The sequence below is a fragment of the Theobroma cacao genome, chromosome 8, assembly GCF_000208745.1.
Source record: "Theobroma cacao cultivar B97-61/B2 chromosome 8, Criollo_cocoa_genome_V2, whole genome shotgun sequence".
Taxonomy (NCBI): domain Eukaryota; kingdom Viridiplantae; phylum Streptophyta; class Magnoliopsida; order Malvales; family Malvaceae; genus Theobroma; species Theobroma cacao.
The window spans coordinates 12,543,613-12,566,105 of record NC_030857.1 but is presented as its reverse complement, the minus strand read 5'-3'; the positions used below and the strand labels follow the sequence as shown (position 1 = coordinate 12,566,105).

At 31.7% G+C, this 22,493-nt stretch overlaps 1 protein-coding gene across 6 annotated transcripts; it reads left to right on the top strand.

The window, feature by feature from the left end:
- Window positions 7,334-21,572, top strand: LOC18592725 (type IV inositol polyphosphate 5-phosphatase 3). 6 transcript variants are annotated; one of them, XM_018126120.1, is made up of 12 exons: window positions 7,334-7,532; window positions 13,447-13,478; window positions 13,594-13,753; window positions 13,939-14,010; window positions 14,988-15,066; window positions 15,200-15,304; window positions 15,582-16,476; window positions 18,150-18,334; window positions 19,570-19,678; window positions 19,795-19,937; window positions 20,023-20,261; window positions 21,132-21,572. In XM_018126120.1, the coding sequence occupies exons 2-11, from the start codon at window positions 13,449-13,451 to the stop codon at window positions 20,228-20,230; spliced, it is 1,986 nt and encodes a 661-aa protein (XP_017981609.1). In that variant the 5' UTR covers window positions 7,334-7,532; window positions 13,447-13,448; the 3' UTR covers window positions 20,231-20,261; window positions 21,132-21,572. The 6 variants fall into 6 exon arrangements, with proteins under 6 accessions (XP_017981609.1, XP_017981612.1, XP_017981611.1 ...); XM_018126123.1 differs by having other exon boundaries at window positions 7,335-7,532; window positions 13,639-13,753; XM_018126122.1 differs by lacking the exon at window positions 7,334-7,532 and having other exon boundaries at window positions 13,264-13,478; window positions 13,639-13,753.

Sequence of the window (22,493 nt, the reverse complement as noted above, 5' to 3'; positions counted from 1 at the left end):
ATTGAGTGGCTGGGATTATTTCACACCAAAGGTGTTCATGTTTTATCACCAAAAGGAATCCATTTGATTACGATATCACTTGGAAAGGTACATTCTTTTTCTGATTTTATGTGGTACATAACTTTGCATTAAACAACCAAGATGTCCAAAGGTATGAGGCATGGTTTTTTTTTTATTCCGCTGCGTTGATGCTCTAATCATGCTGTTCCTAGCACCTTCAACACTTCAAAATCATTTCCTGTTAATATCACGTTTCAAATGATTCATATAACTTAAATCCATGTACATATATCTTCAAATATCACATAAAACTTATATTAAAATCTCAAACTTTAATATTCATTCATCACTTCTCATAAAAATAGCCTAAGTGTCATAACATAGGCTCCATACACTTACCATATTTAGTCTATCCTTGAAAATCCTCAAGACATAATATGGTTCATAAATCATTCTTAGTTAACTTAGTTTACGTCAAAAATTGGGGGTGTTACATCTTATGCTTATCAATATAATTCTGAAAACACTTATGATTACAGTTGCCACATTCACAATAAGGCATAGATCTAAAGTTCCTTATTTCCTCCTAAATTGAATTAATTCAAATAAAATAGATGCCTTTAGATCGAGTACCTTGAGAAATACTGCATAAAGAATATTATAGGTTACAAACTTTCACATCATCTAGTTGTGCAAACCTTCTGTTGAGAATGTCTCAAATCAGAGTTTCATTATTCATGTAGAACACAATGGAGACTATTTGAAGAGTGAGAGAATCTAACAACCAAGCCACTATAAGGTTGTTAAGCCTTGCCCATGCCATGTATAACTTGTCAAAAGGGTTAAGTGGAGGAATTAAGCCATCGATGAATCTTGTTTTGTTGTGGATTGAAAGAGCTAAAGTAAAGAAACGACTCCTTGAAGAATAATTACTTGAATTGAGTTTTGGTGCAATGATTACTGAACCATGATTGTCTGAATGATGGAGTAAATAAGGAAAAGCATACAAAACTTTAAGAGGTGAAGCTTTAGATTGCCATGAGTACAATTCTTGAATTGAATTGAATTAAGAATCAATTAAATAGAATTCAAAAAAGAAACTGAATTTTGATCTTGTGAAACCTTAGATGATACTTTGATATCATGTAAAAGAGATAATAATTGAGAAAGAATTATTCTCAAGGTGAATTTTATTTCACTTGAATGAATTATGTACAGAAAGATCCAACCTTTTTGTTAGAAGTATTGGCTCTATAATAATGAGAAAAATATCCAAGAGGGGGTGAATTGGATTTTTAATAATTCTTTTCAACAAATTTAAATTTTTTATGAAGGCGAGTTTGAAAACAAGTTTCTCGAATTTCTTTTCACTTTAAAACATGCCAAAAGTAATTTAAGCAAAGTAATGACCAAACAAGTTGAAAATAATTTTCAAACTCTTTAAGGCAAAATGCACTAGTGTAAAATTTTCACAAGCTTCCAATCAAGTCAAGCTAGAAATAATTTTCATAAATTCGTTTTTCTGTCAAAGTGTGTCAATAATAATTTGAAGAGTAAATTAAGGAATAAACAAGTTAAGAACATATTTGATAAATTCTTTAATGTAAATGCATAAATCAAGAAATGAAAAATAAAAAAAGAAGACACTATTTTTATAGAGGTTCAACTTCCTTGCCTACGTCGTCTCCCTTAACTCACTAAGGAATTTTAAATCCACTATGAAAAATACTTTTTAAGGCTCAAGCATAACCTTTACAATGTCTTTCAAGGATCAAACACAACCTCTCAATACAATGCCTTTTATGGATCAAGCACAACCTTCACAATGCCTTTAAAGGTTAAGGCACAACCTTTTCTCTCTTACAATTGAATAACAAGGATACCTCTAGAAAGTGGGTTTTGCTAAGTAAGTACAATATAGGAAGAGTGTGATGAGTATAAAAATGATTACAAAAGATAGGAATGAAGACACAAAGGAATTATAGCACAAGAAAGCTTAAAAGCTTGGTGGAAGAATATGAATTGCTTGCTCTAGATTGGTTTCTTTCTTTTTTTTCTTCTTTTTCTTCATATAATTTGATTCTTGATCAAATAATGTTTTTTCTCCACTCTTCTAACCTTGTAAATGTGTTGGAGGAGTCTTTTTCATAGTTGGAGAAGCTTTGGAGCCGTTAGAGAAAGTTTGGTGAAGAAAATAGCCGTTTTTCCTTTAATTTTTGTGTGTAACAGCTAGTTCTGGACCAAATGTATCGATACATTTTGGAATGTATCGATACATTGTCGAAATTTTCCTAAAGTTTGGTGATGCCAAATACTTGGACATTTCAAAATCAAAAGCAAGGAAGGTTAAAACTAATTTAAACAAGTTTAAAAGCTATTCAAACAAGTTCAAATATCATTAAAGCAATTTTCAAAACTCATTCAAGTAATTTTGAAACTTTTCACATGGAAACACTTAGGCACTTCAAAACTTATTTAAAAAAGTTTAAAAACTCATTCAAACAACTTTAAAAATTATTCAAACAAGTTCAAAGATCATTTAAACAATTTTGATTATTTTTCACATAGAAACACTTATGCACTCCAAAAGAAAATGTATGAGAGTTTTTAACATTAATAAATTAAGTTCAAAAAAATTTTCAAACATCTTCAAAAATCATTCAAACAAGTTCAAAGATCACTCAAAGAAGCTTAAAGATCATTGAAGCAATTTTGATCACTTTTGTCATTTCAAAATTATAATAATTTTAAACCTGATAAAGCTAACACTTTTATACTAGCATTGAAATTAGGAAGGAAAAACTCAAAAAACTAACTAATTGAATAACAAACCTTTAAAAGGGTAAATCGTTCTATAAATGTGTACAGTAATAGTTCATTTATTTGGTCATTAAACGGTAAAAGGATTCATTTACTTGAATAAATCTATTTTGTTTCTAAATGGAAATCTTTTACCTCTAGTAAGTTTTTGTGAACAAAGCACAGAATGGGACACCTTTAAAGGATAGAGGATTTCCATTCCTTGTTTCTACTCCTAACTAACAAACAAACATTGTTCAAATTAAAAACATAATACTTCAACTCCGTAGCTGCAAATTTCGACTGTGTTTTATCATTCTGTTGAGCTACAAATCGAGATAAATATTTTTAGAATAAATTTATCTTTAATATATTTTTCAACAGTTGTCAAAGATATGGTAAAAGACAACACCACATCACACAGTCATTGTCTTCATGTTCAATTTCTTTCTTTAATATGCAAAGTGGATGAAAGAAAGGCTAACTGATTCTCAACTTCAACTAGTTGTCGGATAATTTGTTACTATTGGTCTTATTAATCAAAAGTTGTGACTAAAAAGTTATAAATAAGAGAAAATTATGAGAAATAACCTTTCTTGATAAGAGCATTTAAAAAATAAACATCAAAATAAATTTAAAAGTTTTTAGCCATGACTTGACAAAAATACCCCGTGTAACTATTTTAAATAAATTAAAACATTCATTACAATTTCTCTCCATTTGTGCTTTCGATTTCTCTCTCTCACCATCCCACTCTCTCTAATTTTATCGATTTCTTTCTTCAGCATTCATCTGGTATGTTCCCGATTTCTTTCTCCCGCGCTTTTAGATTTCTCTTTCCTATGTTTTCAAGACACCAAGTGATGGTTTTGATGTGCTTGGGTGGGTGGCTATTTGAAGAATTTGATTTTTAGGTATTTTGGATAAAACTAAAACTATAGAAATGATCACTGATATTTAAAATAGCTTTTGATTGGATCAATTTGGGACTTAGACACCAATAAACTTAAGAATTTGAAATTTATAAACCTAGATTTTCAAAGAAATTTTTTTTTGATTGTTAGTTGAAATAGGTGTTTTAAATAAGAAAATTTGTGTTTTGATTTATGAAAACATGTTATAAACACTTTAATCGGTGCCAAATTATCAAAAAAACAAAAAAAAAATGAAAATAGTTAAGAGGATTTGAAGTTTAGGTTTGTAAGTAACAACAACTTTAGGTATTAAAGTACAACAAAATGTTTTTGAATATAGCGTGTAACAACAATATGTTTTCAACATGGTGTGTAACAACAATATTTTTTTTCAACATGGCATGTAATAACCTTTTTTAATCATGACGTGCAACATGTTTTTATACATAGTGTGTAATAACAATATTTTGTTTTCAATACGGCGTGTAACAACCTAACCATGGCATGTAATATGTTTTTGTACATGGTGTGTAACAATAATATTTTTTTTTCAACATATCATGTAACAACCTAACCATGACGTGTCACATGTTTTTGTATATGACGTGTAACAACCTAATCATGAAGTGTAACGTGTTTTTGTACATGGCGTGTAATTTCATTAAAGGTAATTTTGTTCAACTTGGCTAAAAATAGTTAAAATTATAAAGAGGGTTATTTTTAAAAATATCTTATCTTTAAGGGTTATTCTTAAAAATGCCCTTATAAATAATTACCTTATTAAATATAACTTTTTAATAGTTGTATTATGAAAGGTTATTCAATATAATTTTTATGAATAGTTGTATTATGAAAGGTAATAACTTTTGAATAGTCATTTTTTGAAAGGAAACAACTTTTGAATAGTCATCTTATGAAATAAATGACTATTTACATTGAAAGACATGTACGTTCGTTTATTATATAAACAACATTCTTACACTATCATTTTCATAATTCTAATAACTATGTTAAGGACTTTATTATATCCTGAAAATTGAAAATATACTTTAAAAAAAGTGTTAATTCATGCCCTTAAAATCATACTCTTCATTCTTCTCAAAATTTTTCTTTCTTCTCAAATATTACTAGCTGCTCCTTCACATATGCTATCCAATTCCTTAGCAAAACTGTCCTTTCTGAGGTTAGGTGGACAAATTGTCATCATGATTCCAGCCTGTCATTTCTTATTCTTACAATTTGTTATATTTTCTCAATAAAGAATTATGGATTTACATTATTTATATTTATTTTGTCTTTTATAAAATAGACTAAGCTTACTTGGTCTTGATAAAGTGACAATTAATTATATCCTATAATTAGATCTACTTATCATTTATTTAGCAGAGATACATGAATCTACTGATTCATGTATGCAAAAGAGATACACGAATATGAATCTACTGATTCATGTATGCAATAGTGATATATGAATATACCAATTCAGGTATCCAATAATAATACATGAATACAATAACTATGGAAACCTTACCTCCCATAAAGGGTCGGACTAGGGATTCATTATATAAAAGGAAAGACCAAGTCCCCTCTCTTGTCATTCGAAAAACATAAGGATCTTATCTATTAAAGAGTTGCAAAGAAAAGAAAAGGAAGATCGTAATGCACTGAAGACCAGCAGTCATTTGGTCAATATTATTTCTATTGTTGAATCATAGATTAAAAATTCAGTATATTTTGTGTTCTAAATTCTTATTATGATAGATCTTGGATTTATGTAACCTTATTTATACATAAAATTTTATCACTATTTTCCATAGCTTTTCCACCTATCAACTCTTGCATGCCAGCAGAAAAAGTACAGAAAACAAAAGAATAGGGAAAAAAAAGGGGGCATTGTCCAATTCTCATTCTTCCACGTGTCTCATTGGACCACACTCTTTTGTGGTAATCAAAATATTGAGCTATCGAAACTCCACAAAGTGGTCTTGCTTTGCGGATTGCTTTCCCTGGAACTTTCTTTTCTTTTAATTTTCCAAGGAAAATATATTAATGTGTTATAGGGACCATTTTGCACTGTATCTCACGTAGTTCTCCCTCTCTTGCTTTTTTATTTTGATTTATGAGAAAGAAATTGTTGAATTATAATGGATGACATTCTCAGGAATAGTTGTAATATAATATAATATAATATAAAATATATTGTTGAAAATTCTATCCTTGTTCTGTGATAGAGAAAATATATAAGGCTTGAATTCACATGTAGGGTTCCAAAAGTTTCCAACCTTTTATTTCCCTTGAAAAAGGTCAAAGATTTCACACGATTTCCACGATATTGTAATATAAATTGTTCAACCTGCATTCCAAATTGATATGTATATATACCCGAAAGACATATGTCATTTAAAACACGTGTTGAATTCATTAGCACTCGTGGTGCAAACCGCAGCAAGGAATGAATGAGCTAGAAAATAGAGTCGCAACTAAGCAAAGGTTTTGACAACTGCTCTAATTTTCTTTTCAAACCAAATCTTGTCTCTCTTTATATTAGGTTTGGTTCACCACCAAAGTAGATTAAAAAAATTTGAAAGCAAATAGAAATTTGGAGAAAGCAATAACAACACTATTATTTGATTTTCTAAAATTAATTTGGAATGCTGTTTTAAATTTTTATTTTTCGATACATGGGAAAGCTCGTTAAGCTTAAGTTATATAAAAAGGGAACTAACTCTGAAATCCTACAATTTCTTTTCAACCCTTTTTCACACCAAATATCCTACTTTCGTAAATTATCCTGATTAGAAATTAAGGATCAAATTCTTGAAGTGGGGTTGAAATAATTATGAGATAGAAATATATTGGTATAACACTCCAAAAAGTCCCTGAACTATTCAAAAAAATTTAAATAAACTTTTATTCTTTTATTACATTTAATCAAGTCTTTATATTTTTATTGTGATTAAATAGACTCTTATAACAAATATTTAATTAATTTTTACTAGTTAGAATATCACTTAAAATTTTATACTTACATGGCACTGACATGAAATTGATGTTGATGGTAAAAAATGTCACATTGTCATATTATCATATTATATTAGTATGTCTTGTCATCATCAATTATGATATTTCAAAATACCATGTTATAATCAATTATAACATTTCAACATACCGTATCAATATTATATAGTATAAAATAATAAGTGACATTTTGACTAAGTCATCTATTAATCATAAGAGTTAATTTGATTTAAAATACAAATATAAGGATTTATTTAATTCAAAATAAAAGTATATGGATTTAATTGAACGTAATAAAAGAATAAAAATTTATTTAAATTATTTAAAATAATTTAAGAGTTTTTTTTTTAAAGTATTTTGTGAAATATATTACATCCTAGTATGCGGAGATGGACGATGAGACGTGGAGAAAAATAATTGAAAATTTTGTATTCTTTGTTTAGATGAATCCTAGTGATGTCTAATCTATTAGATAAATAAGGTAAAATGACTCAAAGAACCAGGACGCAGTAGACAGGGACGTGCTGTGCCTAAGCTGCTACCCAAGTCTTTGAAATACATATAGCTTGCCAAAGAAGGCCAGACACTCCTTCCCTCATCAACTCAACAACCTGAAGAAAATTAAAGCTTCTGTTGCTGCGGAGAAAACAAAATCCACCCTCTCCTCTCCATAAAAGGAAGCCCCCCCTCGCTCCACTACCAGAGCATAGCCTTCCTTTCTTTTTCTGGAAAACAAGATAAAACCTGAAAGCGCTTTTTATTTTCTACAGAAGCTAGCTGAGTTTAGCCAAGCTACCAAAGGTACGATCTCTTTGTCAATTGGGTGTATATATGTATATATATATGTATATGTTTGACTTCATTTCTCTATAAGGTTCTTGCTGCTTTTTTGTATCAAAAATGATCCTTCGAGCTTTATTCAGGTTCAGTCATGTGTCAATTGGGATAAAATGGATCTAAACTCTAAGAAACTGGTTTTCTTCAACAACTGTGCTTTCTTTCATTTCATTAATTTACTGGAAACTCTTTTTTTTTTTTTTTTTGTCCAGAGATTAATTTTCTATACGTTTGCTCTGATAAAGTCTTAAAAACAAATATTAAAATGAAGACAAAAGATGAAAGAAAGCACATGCTCCTTCCATTTGATATCAAATTAAATATGACAACTAATTTCTTTCTTTTTTTCTTATAATTATCAAGATTTTGACATAAGTGAGCAGATGTTAGATTCAAGACAAATATAATGCCTAAAAAAACTCCTAAATTATTTAAAAAACTTAAATAAATTTTTATTCTTGTATTACGTTCAATCAGCTCCTTAAATTTTTATTTTGACTCAAATAAACTCTTATAACGACTAACTATTATTAATTAAAATATTACTTATCATTTTATGTTATGTGATATTAATCTGACATACTGACATGTTATCATGTCATAATATGTGATGAGATTACTATGTGACATTTTTATTTTTCATATCAGTGTCACTTAAACTTAAAATGACAAGTGATATTTTAATTAATGATAATTAATCAACTATTAATCATAAAAAAATTTTTTAACTTAAAATAAAAATATATAAACTTATTGAATATAATAAAATAATAAAAACTTATTTATAATTTAAATTTTTTTCCAAATATCATGTCTAAATTCAATATTTGGCTAGCCAACAAATAAAATCTAATAATTATATGATAGGGCCATAGATTTGGCCACAAGTTTATATAGAAGGGATGCATGGTACGAGACGCTATGGGCTTGGTGGCATTATTGTCACTTAACTTAGAAACGGAAAGTACTATAGACAAAGATAAAAGGGTACCTACTCTTTTTGAGAAAACCCCATACGCGACACCTCTTTTTCTTTCAACAAAAAAAAATCCAACAGCACTAGATTACAGATGAACTGTAACTAACCAAAGAAAAAGAGAAAAACAGTATTAATTACCTCAAAGGAACCTTTTTGTTTTGATGATGTTCCGAATCTCTGGCAATCCGAGAGGGTCCATATCTATGCATTGCTGCCTAAGTAGTATTGTAAATAGTTCCACCATACAAACAAATGATGAGCATAGGGTCATGATTAATTAATTGGAATCCAAAGAATAACTTGTCTCATGTGAAACGAAAGATGGCATTTCCCAAATCATTTCTTGTTGTATCATGCATCATCATCTAACCAAAGCATGTGGATTTCACATTGTTAATTAATTATGTGTAATTTTTTCATTTGATACATTAACTAGTAAGCCTAATAAAAATTTTGAGTCTAATTATATATGTATGCAATATACTATATTGATTTAAACACAAATTTTGAGACTTATTTTTAGAAGTTAATTAACATATACTATGAACAATTAAAAAGTTAAGATATGTTATTAATCACTGAGAAAAATTTAAAAATTGTCTTATAATTAATTATTACTGGTTTTGTTTTTCATTTGTTCCCCTAGCATGCATCAATATTTATTTTAATTAATAGGTATGATTATTTTCATGCATATGATGATAATGGCTGAAGAGCCAAAATTAGCTAGGCATGATTAATTGAGGTTTTTGTTTTTGGCCAAATTATTAGTGATAAGGTTCATTTTGTCTACTAAACTTTTCAGGGCACAAATAGAAATTTCTAGACCTAAGTATAATGTATTGCCATAGACAAAAAAAAAGAAAGGTATATATATAGTTTATTGCATAGAAATAAAAATTGAAACATAATTACTAGGTTGATTTTCAGAAATTTTATATTCATTGTTGGGATTTGTTATATTTAAAGTTATAGTCTAATACTTTAATTTTTGCTTGGGCAAAATGTTTAGAGAAAATTAAATAGAAAATTAATTATAATAAATAGTAAAAGCTACTAAACTCTTTCTTAATTACACTGTTATGACTTTTTTTTTTCATATATTAAATGATGATATTTTCTTTAACATGTTAAAATGTTCGGGAAAAAAACATGTTTCCACTCCCACTATTTCTAATCCTCTTTAAAATCTTATTTGGTTTATGAAATGATCATTTAGGAGAGATCAAAATAGCCATTTTAACTGCACGGGAATAGGTAAAAAAGTTATTAGATAAAAATACCCTTAATCAATTTTAAAAATTATTATCTTATATAGCACAAAACTTATTTATTTTTCATATTTTCTTTCTCTTTTCTCTCTCTAAATTTCTTCCACCACCATAGAACATAGTCTAAAACATATTCTCCCTAAATATAAAAAAATTTCAACAAAACAACCACAATATAAAAGACAAAATGTATGAATTGCCTATAGAATGAAAATATAGAAAGTAAAGTAAAAAGAAGAAAATATGAGAAGGTACAAAGACAGGTGAAAAGTGGGCACATGGAAGGAATTGGTTTGGACTTTGGAGTTAAAAGGAGTGAAAATTGAAGGCTGACATTGACTTGTGTCGGCCGGTCATCCCCAGTGAGGAGCTGGAATCCCCTTTACCTGTTGAGTTGATTATCAGAAACAGATAACAAAGGCTCCATCAACAACAGGAATTTGTAAGGTGGATACATCTCTTGACAGATTCGAAACACGTAGCTAAAGCCCTGAGAATTGGTATCGACGTCTATTGAGGTAGATTACATTCCCACAAAAATTTTCAGGGTCCCAACACCTTTTCCTAATGAAACATAAAACAAAATTGAAGGGTCTCCAGTTGCCTTGTGAAGTTCAACGAATACGAAATATATCACTATTGGCCATTTCGTGAATGAGTTTTCAAAAGCCAAAGGTGATGAAATAGATGCAATAATTTAGCCGATATAAGTGGGCAGAGAAAGTTGTCGAGCTGCACAAACTACATTCAAAGTTTTTTTCAAAGGGTAGTTCGTCGTTAAAGGTTTTGGGTCCACGGCAGCCTTTGAGTTGTTGTTGTCCTGGCTCGTAGCTCCTTTCCTTACTAATTCCCTTCTGGATCCTCCTCAACAACAAACAAATATTTAATCTTAATATGCATTTGAAAGAGTGATTACTTTCGTCATTAAGATAATAATTGTTAAGATAATTATATAAATTATCGCTATTATAGGCTTAGATGATACGTTCTTTCCACTAAGGTATTAAGTAGATCATTTTGTGTCTTCTTTTTTCATTTAAATATAATTACGTAAAGTGCAAAAGTAATTTCTAGATAAATTTTGATTAATTTATACTAATCCATAGAACATAGTGTAAATAGTTTTCGCTATATTATATATATATATATATATATATATATATATATGCATAATTATAAATGTGTTAGATAAGAAAACATGATATGCCTTTGTCATTGACCGTCTATCCATGTGATCGGATATGGATTCGTTTTTAATTAATGAACAAATTGATTAGGGAAAAGGTTGAACCACATGGTAAGTAGATAATTTATGTGTGTATTTTTTATGTTTTTAATTAATTAATTAATTAATGAAATTGAGACCATCATCATCTTTGTGGATCAGTATATAGCCAAATTTTAGGGTTGCAATTGTGCATGGATTGATTGTGCTTTAACACGATACCTTTTTTAGACTAGAGACTTTAAGTAGATAATTTCTGTGTGTATTTTTTTTTCATTTAAATACAATTATCCAAGTACATTTTGAATATTTCCTGCTAGGAGAAAATAAAATTGGAAAGTAATTTCTAGATAGATTTGGAATAAATTATACTAATTCAGAGGGGAAGATTAAATATTTTATGTATGTATTATATTAGTATAAATGTGTTAGGACATAGGGGAACATGAACTACTTTGTCATTGACCATCCATCCATTTGATCGGATATAGATTGGTCTTTAATTGATTAACACATTGGCTAAGGAAAGCATGAGCCACGTGAACGTGTAGTCCAAAAAAAAAAAAACAATAATATTTGACGGTGCAACCTGCCCTACTTTTCTACCTAAATTAATTTAATGATATAAATAACAACCACCAACAATATCTCTCTCACAATTCATAAAAAGAAAAGAAAAACAAAGGAAAAAGAAGCAAAACACCAGAATATATTGTTGATTTTGTTTTGGGCTAAACCATTAAAATTAGGAAAACAAGAACTTGCATTAAGGATAAATATTTCATTGAATTTTTCTTTATTGATAAAATAATAAGATTGGGTTTCCTTTGAAACTTTTATATCCATCATACTTTGACCCTTTTTACTATAAAAGAAGGTGATTGACTTGAGAGAAATACAAGGAGATGATGACAAAATTCACATATATATATATATATATATATATATTATAATATATATATATATATATATATATATATATATATATATATATATAGATAGATCATAGATGGGAAAGGAACAATTCCCCCGGCATGCCATCTGAAGTTTTACAAATGAAAGCAAATGGTCAGGGGTTTCAGGTTCCAACTACACGAAACAAATGATTTGAATAAATAATTGCTAGCAACAAATACACTGCCAAAGATTGTGCCATTTGGAACATAGGGAAAGGTCTCCTGCTATGGAGACCAGCTGACACTCGGTCCAACTCCAACGACCCTCCCATTTTTGGCCTTGGGACCGCCTCTCATCATACGTCCCTTGTCAAAATAAAATTTTTATTTTATTATTAAAGTTATTTTTTATTTTATTCAATAATAGTTTTGGGTTGTTAGTTGTTTTTGAATTTACTTAAATAACGTTATAATTTATATTTATATGTATTATTTTAAAATTTGGTAAAATGTTATAAAAGGTTGTTTTAATTCATTGTTTTAAAATTGACCAAACCGATCAAAAGTTGTTGGGTTTTCAATTGATTCGGTTAAGTATTTTAATTCAATTAGATTTGATTTTTTTTTTCACAAAATAAATTTTATTTTTTGGAATTTTAACACCGAAACAATCCTTTGCACACTACTATCTTTAAGCATAACGAAACTTGTTTGTCCTTTTATACTAAATGGAACTTTAAACAGTATCAACTTCTCGTGATTCATTTGTTTTTGTTTTCAAAAGTTTTGGTTCACCTTTCAAATCAAACAAGAAAAGATTGACAAGGAGGCATTATTAACATATAGAGTAACAATGAATGCAAAAAGAATAAAAAAAAAAAGAAACTGATTGGCCCCTATTCCATTCCATGTATTAATTCACCCTGAAATTTGCAAAATTCAATGAACCCTAGCGAAGCTAACCATCACTTGAGTCTCATGAGCTATATAAAGAGTGAAATTTAGTACATTCGAACATTTGACTCATTAATTAATGCACGATCTTCCTGCTTAAAAAGTAAAGTTCGAATCTCTTTCTCCTAATTATAAAAATAAAGAGTGAAATTTAACCTAACGTCGCAATAACTCAACAATGCCATAAAAAAAGAGAAAGAAAAAGAAAAATGAGAAATTATAGGAGATTAATTCAGTAATTATCATCATTCAATATGTTAATGTTCTTGTGTTACTGAATAATGGGTAGCCACTAATTCCTTGATTAACTGCAAATCAAGCTCTGATTTAATTTAAGAGTCAAAATCAAGCTTATGTATAAAATATTAGTTTAACTCCGCCCAGGCCACTACCGTTATTATTCCATTCCAGCCAGAGGTAGTTACTCCTGACCTTCGTTTCCTGAAGCTGCTTTCATCTTTCCTTCCCTCCCAAAAATATAGGCTTCCATTTTGTTCTCTTTCTTTCTTCTTCATTGCTCTCTCTCCATTTCTTTACATTTTTGTATGCACAGCCATGAAGCAGGGCTCCAAGCACCAGCCAGAGGTACTTTCTCTTTCTCTGAGGCTCCCTCTCTTCTTCTTTCTTTCTTTCTTTTATTTGTTTTTGTTTTCTGGGTTTTGGATTTTATTTTATGGGGTAACTAAGAGAGAGCTTGCAGAGAAGTTGGGCTGAAATCTGCTGTTTTGGTTGCTCCTGCCTACAGCTCTTTTGGCCTCGACTTGTCATGCGGAAATTGCTCAACATCACTGCCAAAGACTCCGATTACAGCGCCGATACCGATGATGAAGACGACATTGGTTCTGACTCTGAAACCGAAGGTGACTTAACCATTTTCTTTCAAACCTCATAAATCAAATTTTAGATTTTTGCTTTTCAGTTCTTTTAGGAGATTTGAGGTTGTTGGTGGTTTTTGTGCGTTCTGGAGTTGTTTTTAGGGATTCATTTTCGGTTTCGAAAATAACCTTTTGGGGTTTGAGTCTAAATGTCAAGTGGGGTTTTGCAGAAATTTATGAATCGTGCAGAGAATCAAGGTTTAGAGGGAACAGAGATGAGGAACCTCTGCCTGATCTAAATGGTAATGATTTTAAGCCGCTTATTAACGTTGAGGTTTTAATTTTTCTATATCATTTGTATGATCAAGTTAGTTGTCTTCTATTTTCTTGACACCTTCAGCGGCATCATTTTTCTATTTAGTTGTAAAGTTTGGAGCTTGAAGGTGTTGTAGAAAGAACTTTAAATACATATGGATCATCTATTGTAAAAAATTTGGGTTATTGATGCTTGTTTTGGGGTTTGATGGACTTTAAAGTTCAGTTTTATGGTCAGGTGATGTGTAAGTAGCCAAATGGAAATCATTGTGATTTTGGAATTGAGATTCCTTTTCAACCTAAGATAGTTGATGATTTTGTAGAACTCTTGTTTAATATAATTACTTCCTTCAGCTGGTAGCTGGTAATGCATCTCCTGAAACATGGTTGGTAAAGGTGGCTAGATTAAGTCAATGGAGTTAGGTGTGGAGGAAATTTTAGTTTTTTTTTTTAATTTTTTATTTGGCTAGTGGAGGAATTGATCAAAATGAAAGGGTTTTTTATTGATGGTTTTCTTTGATTGGGTATAGTTCTTTTCTTGCCTTTCTTTTAATTGAATGTTATCTATGTAGATGAACACTTCTAATAACAATTAAAAGGTAACTGAGGGCCTCATCAAAATGGGGTTATCCTATAGCATCCAACTTAAGCCAGTTTTTAAAAGAGATTAAATTTTTTATTTTTTACCCCTCTAATATTTGCAACCAAATTACCTTTCAAATGCTGTGAAACTAATTAGTCAAGTACTAGTACTTATTGGCGCAATATTCAGGAGGGCACTTTTTCTCTCTCTCGTTAAGTTTTAATCAGATATGAATATCCCTGCAACCAGAGACATGGGGCTTTGGAATTCTAAATGTAATCTTTTGTGGCTCGTTGGAATATGCAATTTAGGGAGTAGGTGAATTGCTCTTTTAATTTCTTTACTCAGCGCATGGTTAAAATTTTTTTCCCCTCTTTTTAGGCTTAGATGGTCTTCCAAAGTTAAGGAGACGAAAGTCAGAGACTTTTAGGGCGCAATACATAAACACAAAGGAAATAAGGTGCAGTGCCTATCCCTTTTTGCTGCTTCTACACATAAATCTTAAACTAGTTGCACTATTTTGGTGACTTCAAAGAGTTTGGTTGTTATAGAGTTTGTTACTGAAATCATTTTTTGTCCTTTTCAATTAATAGAGTATGCGTTGGTACCTGGAATGTTGGTGGAAAGGTTCCTCCTGATGACCTAGATATTGATGATTGGATAGATATCAATAAGCCTGCTGACATTTATGTGCTTGGGTAAGTATTTTCCTGATATGCATTTTGAACTTTCTCTATTTTTGTGTTTTTACATTTAAGCTTATTTTCTTTCCCTATTGTTCTTTAATCACAAGCAATTGTTTTACGCTAAAAATCTGTTGAGATGCCTTTGATCTTGTTTTTATCGGCTTGGCCTTCAAACACTCACATTTGTACATGTCAGTTCTTCAGAATTTTATGCATCTTGCTTCTTTTAGCTTATATTTTTTGCTATTCATGTTCATCTTAAAATACAAGAATTGCATTTTGTTTACAGTCTTCAGGAGATAGTACCATTAAATGCTGGGAATATTTTTGGTGCTGAAGATAGCCGCCCAGTTCCAAAGTGGGAAAACATCATTCGTGAAACGCTCAATAGAATTCGACCTGCAACTACCAAAGTAAAATGCTATAGCGATCCCCCATCTCCATCAAAGTTTAAGCCATTTGATGATGTCCCCAATTTAGAAGAGGAGATTATTCTTGAAAGTGATAGTGATATTGGTGAAGAAATTCATCCATTAGATGAAGAACCCAATAGTTTTGATGAAGTCAATAATTCAGCCGGAAATAAAAGTGTGTTCACCAATTCTGGGGTTTCAGACTGTGGTGGTGGTGCTAAACTTGATGTGCCAGTAGAACAGGATTTACAGAGGCAATTTTCTTCTCCAAAGAGGTTAGATAGATTGAATTGCTTGCGGATGGAGGATTGTGCTGAAAATGTAGAAAGCCCAGTCAGTCAACAAAATAGAAAATTTACCAGAATGCTTAGGGGGATTGAACAAAATGGAAAATTAACCAGAATGCTTAGTGGGACTGAAAGGATTGGTTTGAGCTGGCCAGAGCCTCCACTAAACTTGCTATCTCAGCATGTTTTGGAGAGACCAAGTTCTTTCAAATCGATCAAGTCTTTTAGAGCAACCAAGTCTTTTCAAACATATAGTTCCTTCAAGTCCATGAACAACATGGCATCAGGGCTAGCTTTGCTTGCAGAACTTGACCTCGAATCCCTCCTGAAGCGAAAAAAAAGATCATCATATGTAAGAATAGTTAGTAAGCAGATGGTAGGAATTTTCCTCACTATATGGGTTCGTAGGAGTTTGCGCAGGCATATTCAGAATTTGAAGGTATCTACTGTTGGTGTTGGTGTTATGGGCTACATTGGTAACAAGGTCTGTTCCTTCTACTAATGTTAGTTTCTCGAGTTTTTTTTTCTTAAATTGAATGTTTTATTTTTAATCATGTAAGCAATACCCGGAATCATATAGTTTGCATATCATAGTGCTGTAATTCATGCAGTTTTTTGGTTGGACACTTATCTTTAGGGCTCTTTGTAGCTAAGCTTGGCTGTCTTACATTATACTTGAAGACTTTTAGAATCCAAGGATTATCACTTGGACAGACTCAAATGATCAATTTTGTACCTCTTTATGACAAATTCACTACATATTTGCCTCAAATATTGTCCCTGCCCCCACTGCCATCCAGTCAGATGCCATGAAAGTCAACTACAATTATGAACCTTAACTTGTGAAGACTGATTGTTATTTCTCGGTGCTGATAATTGGTGTAGGTAAGCAGTGGAGAACATCTAGAAAATGTGGTTTTGTGCCATATTTTGTGGATGCTAAATATAGGGCTGTCTCTAGTGTTAATTGTGTAACTTTTTGTGTTGTAACTTAGTGTAGGATTTGTGATGACCCTTGGCCATTCTTGGAGAAAATGCTTAGATTCAAATTTTGACTTGGACAAGAATGCTGTGCATTCTTTTCAGAAGTTTTTAAATGATCTAATGAGCACTAATAAATAGGAGGATCAGCAATTTAATAGATTTTCTTAAGGCAGATCAGATATCGTTTGTTGATAATTTAGAGAGTTCTTTCAGTGAGGGATGAGGTAGTGCTGCAACTGTGTATGAAGGAACGAATTAAAGAGGTAGAGAGGAGGAGCGGACAGCCCTTGGGGTACCTGAGTATTTTTGGTGGTTGATGGAAGAGAAGGGAGTGGCAGAACTATGAGCAGGAGTGTTGCAAGTAGCATAGCTGAAGATAAGGCACATTAGAACTATGTACACTTGAAAGTAGGTGATTGAGATATGGAACTTGGGGGAGGTTGGAAGGTAGTAACACTAAAGGTGATGATGGTGGAATAAGGCTAAAACTGGTGTGAGAAACTCTAGGTGGTAAAGGTGTGATTCCCCTCCAAAAGATGTTAAATAGACAATATATAGTATGCTGAAGGGGGTGTATTTAATGTAGCCAATGAGGTGATGACGAGTGATTTTTAGTGAAAAGGAATGAAGTATAAGATAGGATGACTGGTTGTTACATCAAGCCTTTTCACAAATGATGTAGGTAATACCACGTGCCAACAAATGACTCATGGTAGGTACTTTGATACTTCAAAGAGGTCAATTGGAGAAACTATTAACCAGTCTCGTATTGAAGTCCACCCAACCAATGCTCTATGACATCCTAAAGATCTGAGAACAATACAAGGTTCCTGCCAATAATCCCAGGGTTACTCCAATCAAATAGCTAGTATCTAATGGACCCAGTGATATGTGTGGTCCGTGGTGTATTACCTGCAAGAATTAGCTAAAGACAAGTTCAAGACTGAGATGGTATAATAAAAATAAGCCCTAACCATGCATCTACAAAAATAATGCTTCCTTTTTGCGTCCCATGTCTTGTAACAGGAATTCTGCATATGGGTGGTAATCTTTGAAGCAATTTATTAGAATCAGTGCTACTACATATTTTTATTAAATTTTCACCTGCTGATCATACTTTTATTCAATTCTACTGTCTTTATCTAATATTATAGCCATTCATTGTTCTTACAGGGATCTATATCAGTCAGCATGTCCATACATCAAACGCATTTTTGTTTTGTATGCACTCACCTGACATCAGGTGAAAAAGATGGAGATGAACTTAAAAGAAATGCTGACGTGCATGAAATACTTAGAAGAACTCATTTTCATTCTCTTTCTGCTTTTGGACTTCCCAAAAGCATTCATGATCATGAGTGAGTATATGTTATATCTACTTGCAGTGTGAATTAGTGGCTGTTTACTCATCTATCATTCTAGTTGTTGAAATTGTTACGTTCTGATTATTCGTAATATATTATGACAAGTAAGTTCCTCCAAGTTTTATGGAACATAGGAACCTTGAAAGCAAAAGAAATAAACTCTCTTGTTTGATTAGTTGCCCCCTGACCATGCAAGTTGGCATCTAAATAAACTAATATTCTATTTGCTAGCTATGTTTGCTGTTTGCTTTCTGCTTTTGGAGCCAAAAATCAAAATGTGCATTTGATGAAAAAACAAACATTTATGCATCTTTTTGGATAACAAATTGCTTGATTTTACTTTTATACATTAAACAAATATGTTACAATTGATGTATTTTAGTCATTTCAGTCAATTGTGATCTTGCTTTATACCATTTTCTTTTGCTTTATTGCAACTTTTGAGGAAGCAAAAAGCAAGTAGTAAAAGTAACAATCAAAAGAAACCGAAAGGTCTGCACATGCATGAGATAGTGTTCCAGAAGCACATTTAAGCAGAAATAGACAGATAGATTAGTAATAGCTGTAAATAGATCATGACGCAAAATTTTGTACCATTTTTACTGTAAACCTCATTCATGTAGATGAGCATTAGTTTACCACAATAAATTATGTTGAGACCAATTGACGACATAGTTTAATAAATAGGGTGTAAATAAAGGGCGACACAGAATTTTGTACCATTGCTGCTGTAAACCTCATTCATGTAAATGTGAGTTAGTTTACAACAACAAATTATGTTGAGAACAATTTGGGACATCATTCATAGTAGTGGAATCAATTGAGCTCTTTTTTTCCACACAAGGAAGATCCTTATGCTGTTGAATAATGTATTTGGAACCTGTAGTCTTTATGACATACTAATAGTTGAAGGAGTAATATTTTAAATAAATTATACATGTTGGATAATTTTAAATGTAATGAGGCAGAACTGGGCCTTTTATACGAGGAATAATTTGGATATTAGTGCCTATAAACAATGCTCCTAGCAGACATTCTTAATTTAAATGTACCTACCAAAATAAGTTACATGTTTGACGCTTATTTTGTTTATTTTTTTATTGAAGATGTTATTCTTGTTCTGTAACTTAGAAAATGTCAAGCATTCTTTGAATAATGTACACTTATGTTACTCATATATCATTGACCTGATTATATATGTTTAACAGATGATATTTTTTCTTTTGCAGAAGAATAATTTGGTTGGGTGATCTAAATTACCGTATCAATCTGTCATATGAGAAAACATGTGCTCTCATCTTCAAGAAGGAGTGGTCCAAGTTGATTGAGAGTGACCAGGTACTTTAATAGTCCTACACAGAGTCTGGATTGTTGCTTTTCTTATCAAATATGAACTCGAAAGCTGTTGAGATACTAGTTTAGCTATTAATATATTGTTATCTTTATTATGACAGCTTGTACGAGAGTTGCGCAAAGGTCGTACATTTGATGGATGGTCTGAGGGTGCTTTAAATTTTGCACCAACATACAAATATGAGTTAAATTCAGAGAAATACTATGGAGAAGATCCCAAGGTTGGGAGGCGCACGCCTGCATGGTATGCTTAAAAAAGATTATAAGATCCATCCTTTGTTGTTTGCTTGCCACTTTCTGAATTTTTCTAATATACCCTCATCTTTCAGGTGTGACCGTATCCTTTCTTATGGTAAAGGAATGAGACAACTAAGTTATAGGAGGACTGAGCTTCAACTTTCTGATCATCGGCCTGTTTCTGCCATTTATATGGTTGAGGTTGAGGAATTTTGTCCGAGGAAACTACAGCGTGCTCTCACCTATACTGATGCTGAAATTGAAAATGAGGAAGTTGTGGCAGAGGATATTCAATATTGATGGTTGGAAAGAGTCCGTTGAGTTGGATCAGGTGAGTGGTTTGCTATGTTTATTTTGTCTTGGACTTTGGTCATAAAGCATAATAGTGAAATAAAGTAATGCTGGCTACAGAGAGTTATTAGTTTAATGAGGAGGTGGAAGATCATTGGAATAAGGTAAGGAAAGAAGATTAAACATTGTTAGATAGAAATGGTCTAGGTTGCCTTAGAGAGAACATGTTTCTGAAAGAGGCATGGATGGGTATGCACAGGTTGAATGGTGGTTAATATGTCCATTGGGAATATGAACTTCATCTGGTAGTAGAGACAGGTTTTACTGACGTGATGTGGTATACTTGGTGGTTGGAAAACATCTTGTGCAGTGCCATGTTTCAAGGGTGATACAGGGAAGCTTGGATCTATTTTTCAAAAGTGCCAGATCTGCGTTTTAATGTCTGTCGCCATTGGAAAACATGTTTTCCTATATACATATCATAAATGAAACTGCGTTCTGACTGGATATAGTAGATGGCAGATCCTAACATGGATTTAGGTGATTTCTTTTTTTTTTGAAAATGGATTTATGTGATTCCTACAATGGAAAAGTCACTAAGAACAACCTTTTTCCTGATCCATACCTCAATCTCTCATACCACACACTGGAAATGAAAAACGAATATATGAATTAGGTTTGAGGACATGGGCATTTTACACGTTATGTTTGGATCATTAAATTCAATCTGTTTTGGATTTGCCATCATCATTGTATTGAAACCAGATAAGTTTGTCCAGGGTCTCTTCAGCAGTTAGCATAGGCAATTAATGTCTTTATGCAGCCTATACTTGGAAAAATATCTAATGATTACTTGAAGTTATATGCACTATGTATCCCACTAAAAAAAAGGTTTTGCCTTTTAATGCAGGATAGGTTTGCTGGGAGATCATCAAGGGAGACTAATCTATGCCTGAGCCTTAGAGGCTGGGGGTGAGAGCTCCTACAACTCTTGATATTGCCTACATCTTAGATTCATTCATTTCATTTTTTTTTATTCTGTTACAATATTGTATATTGCTATCATTGTGTAAATGCATTAGCTCTAGGGTTTCACGACATAGGTTATGGAACAATGCAGATAAAAGTTATAGTCGGGTTTGCATGTATGCATACAGCATCGGCGTTTGTAAAGTTTATTGAACGTGCCCTTTTGCCACCACCTTTTGTTAGCCAATAAAAAGTTGATGTAAAGATATAGCCAATGCATGTTTTTTGTTGGTGGAGTTGCTATTTTTTGGTTTATGCCTCTTGGCAACACTACATTCTTCTGTATTATTTGTAGAAGCTATATATTGCTATTTCTCTCTCTCTCTCTGTGTCTTTGTATGATCACATTGAATCCTGAGTTCTTTCGCACAGAAAGAGCCAATGACAGATTACTTGTTACTTAATATATGTACATTTACCATTATCTATAACTGGATGGGGCTCAACTTCCTATGTTTGGTGGTCTTTCTATAGCTTGGAGGTTGAGCAAAAAATCTACTAGTGACATTAAAGAAATTAAATAGGTTTTGCATAAAAGTATAATAACCTTATGACCTGTATGCACATCTCAACGAGATATATGGTGACTTTGGCAAGCCACTAGCCATTAGATGTTTCTTTATTATGTCTTCTATATCATACCGTAGTGCCATGACATTAGTTAGTTAAGGACGGAGCAGATGCAGTTGGAGATGACAAAAATTTCCAGATTGATGCCAGTAAAACTCCATTTATCATTTCCTATGCTCTCTTTGGTTGTTAAAAGGATCGATAAAGGATATATTATAGTACTTTTGGAAAAGTTCATTAAGAATTTCTGGAGAATTGGAAAAAAAAAAAAAACAATGATCCTGGGATATCTAGACTTTCTGTAGTCTCATTTCTCATTTCATCATTGTTCATCTTTATTGTTGGCCTGCCTTGTATCAATTGTTGCCTGCTGCATATGTCACAAGGAGTATCAAGTTAAGTGCTTAAAAGAAATCATTCTTGTCCAATTAGACAAGTACAGTTCTGGTCATATTAAAATTATGGGTTTTCAATATTATGCTCGTTCTTTCCAGCCAATATCTAAGGTATTTATTTTGTGAAGAAAATTTTAATGGGAGAGACAGTTGTATTTAGTTGGTGGAAATTTCATATCAAGTTTTAGTTGATCGTACAGCCAAGAAGCTATGGCTGTGGTTTCAACACTGGGATACAGCAGCATTCATAGCTTTAAAAGACAGCAACTTTGCAACTA

What these genes read in the sequence shown, in the direction of transcription:
- LOC18592725 (XM_018126120.1), top strand. Translation starts at nt 13,449, where the DNA reads ATGAAGCAGGGCTCCAAGCACCAGCCAGAG. An exon ending in GCTGACATTTATGTGCTTGG is followed by an intron (nt 15,305 to 15,581) that starts GTAAGTATTTTC and finishes TTTTGTTTACAG; the next exon opens with TCTTCAGGAGATAGTACCAT. An exon ending in AAAAGCATTCATGATCATGA is followed by an intron (nt 18,335 to 19,569) that starts GTGAGTATATGT and finishes TTTCTTTTGCAG; the next exon opens with AAGAATAATTTGGTTGGGTG.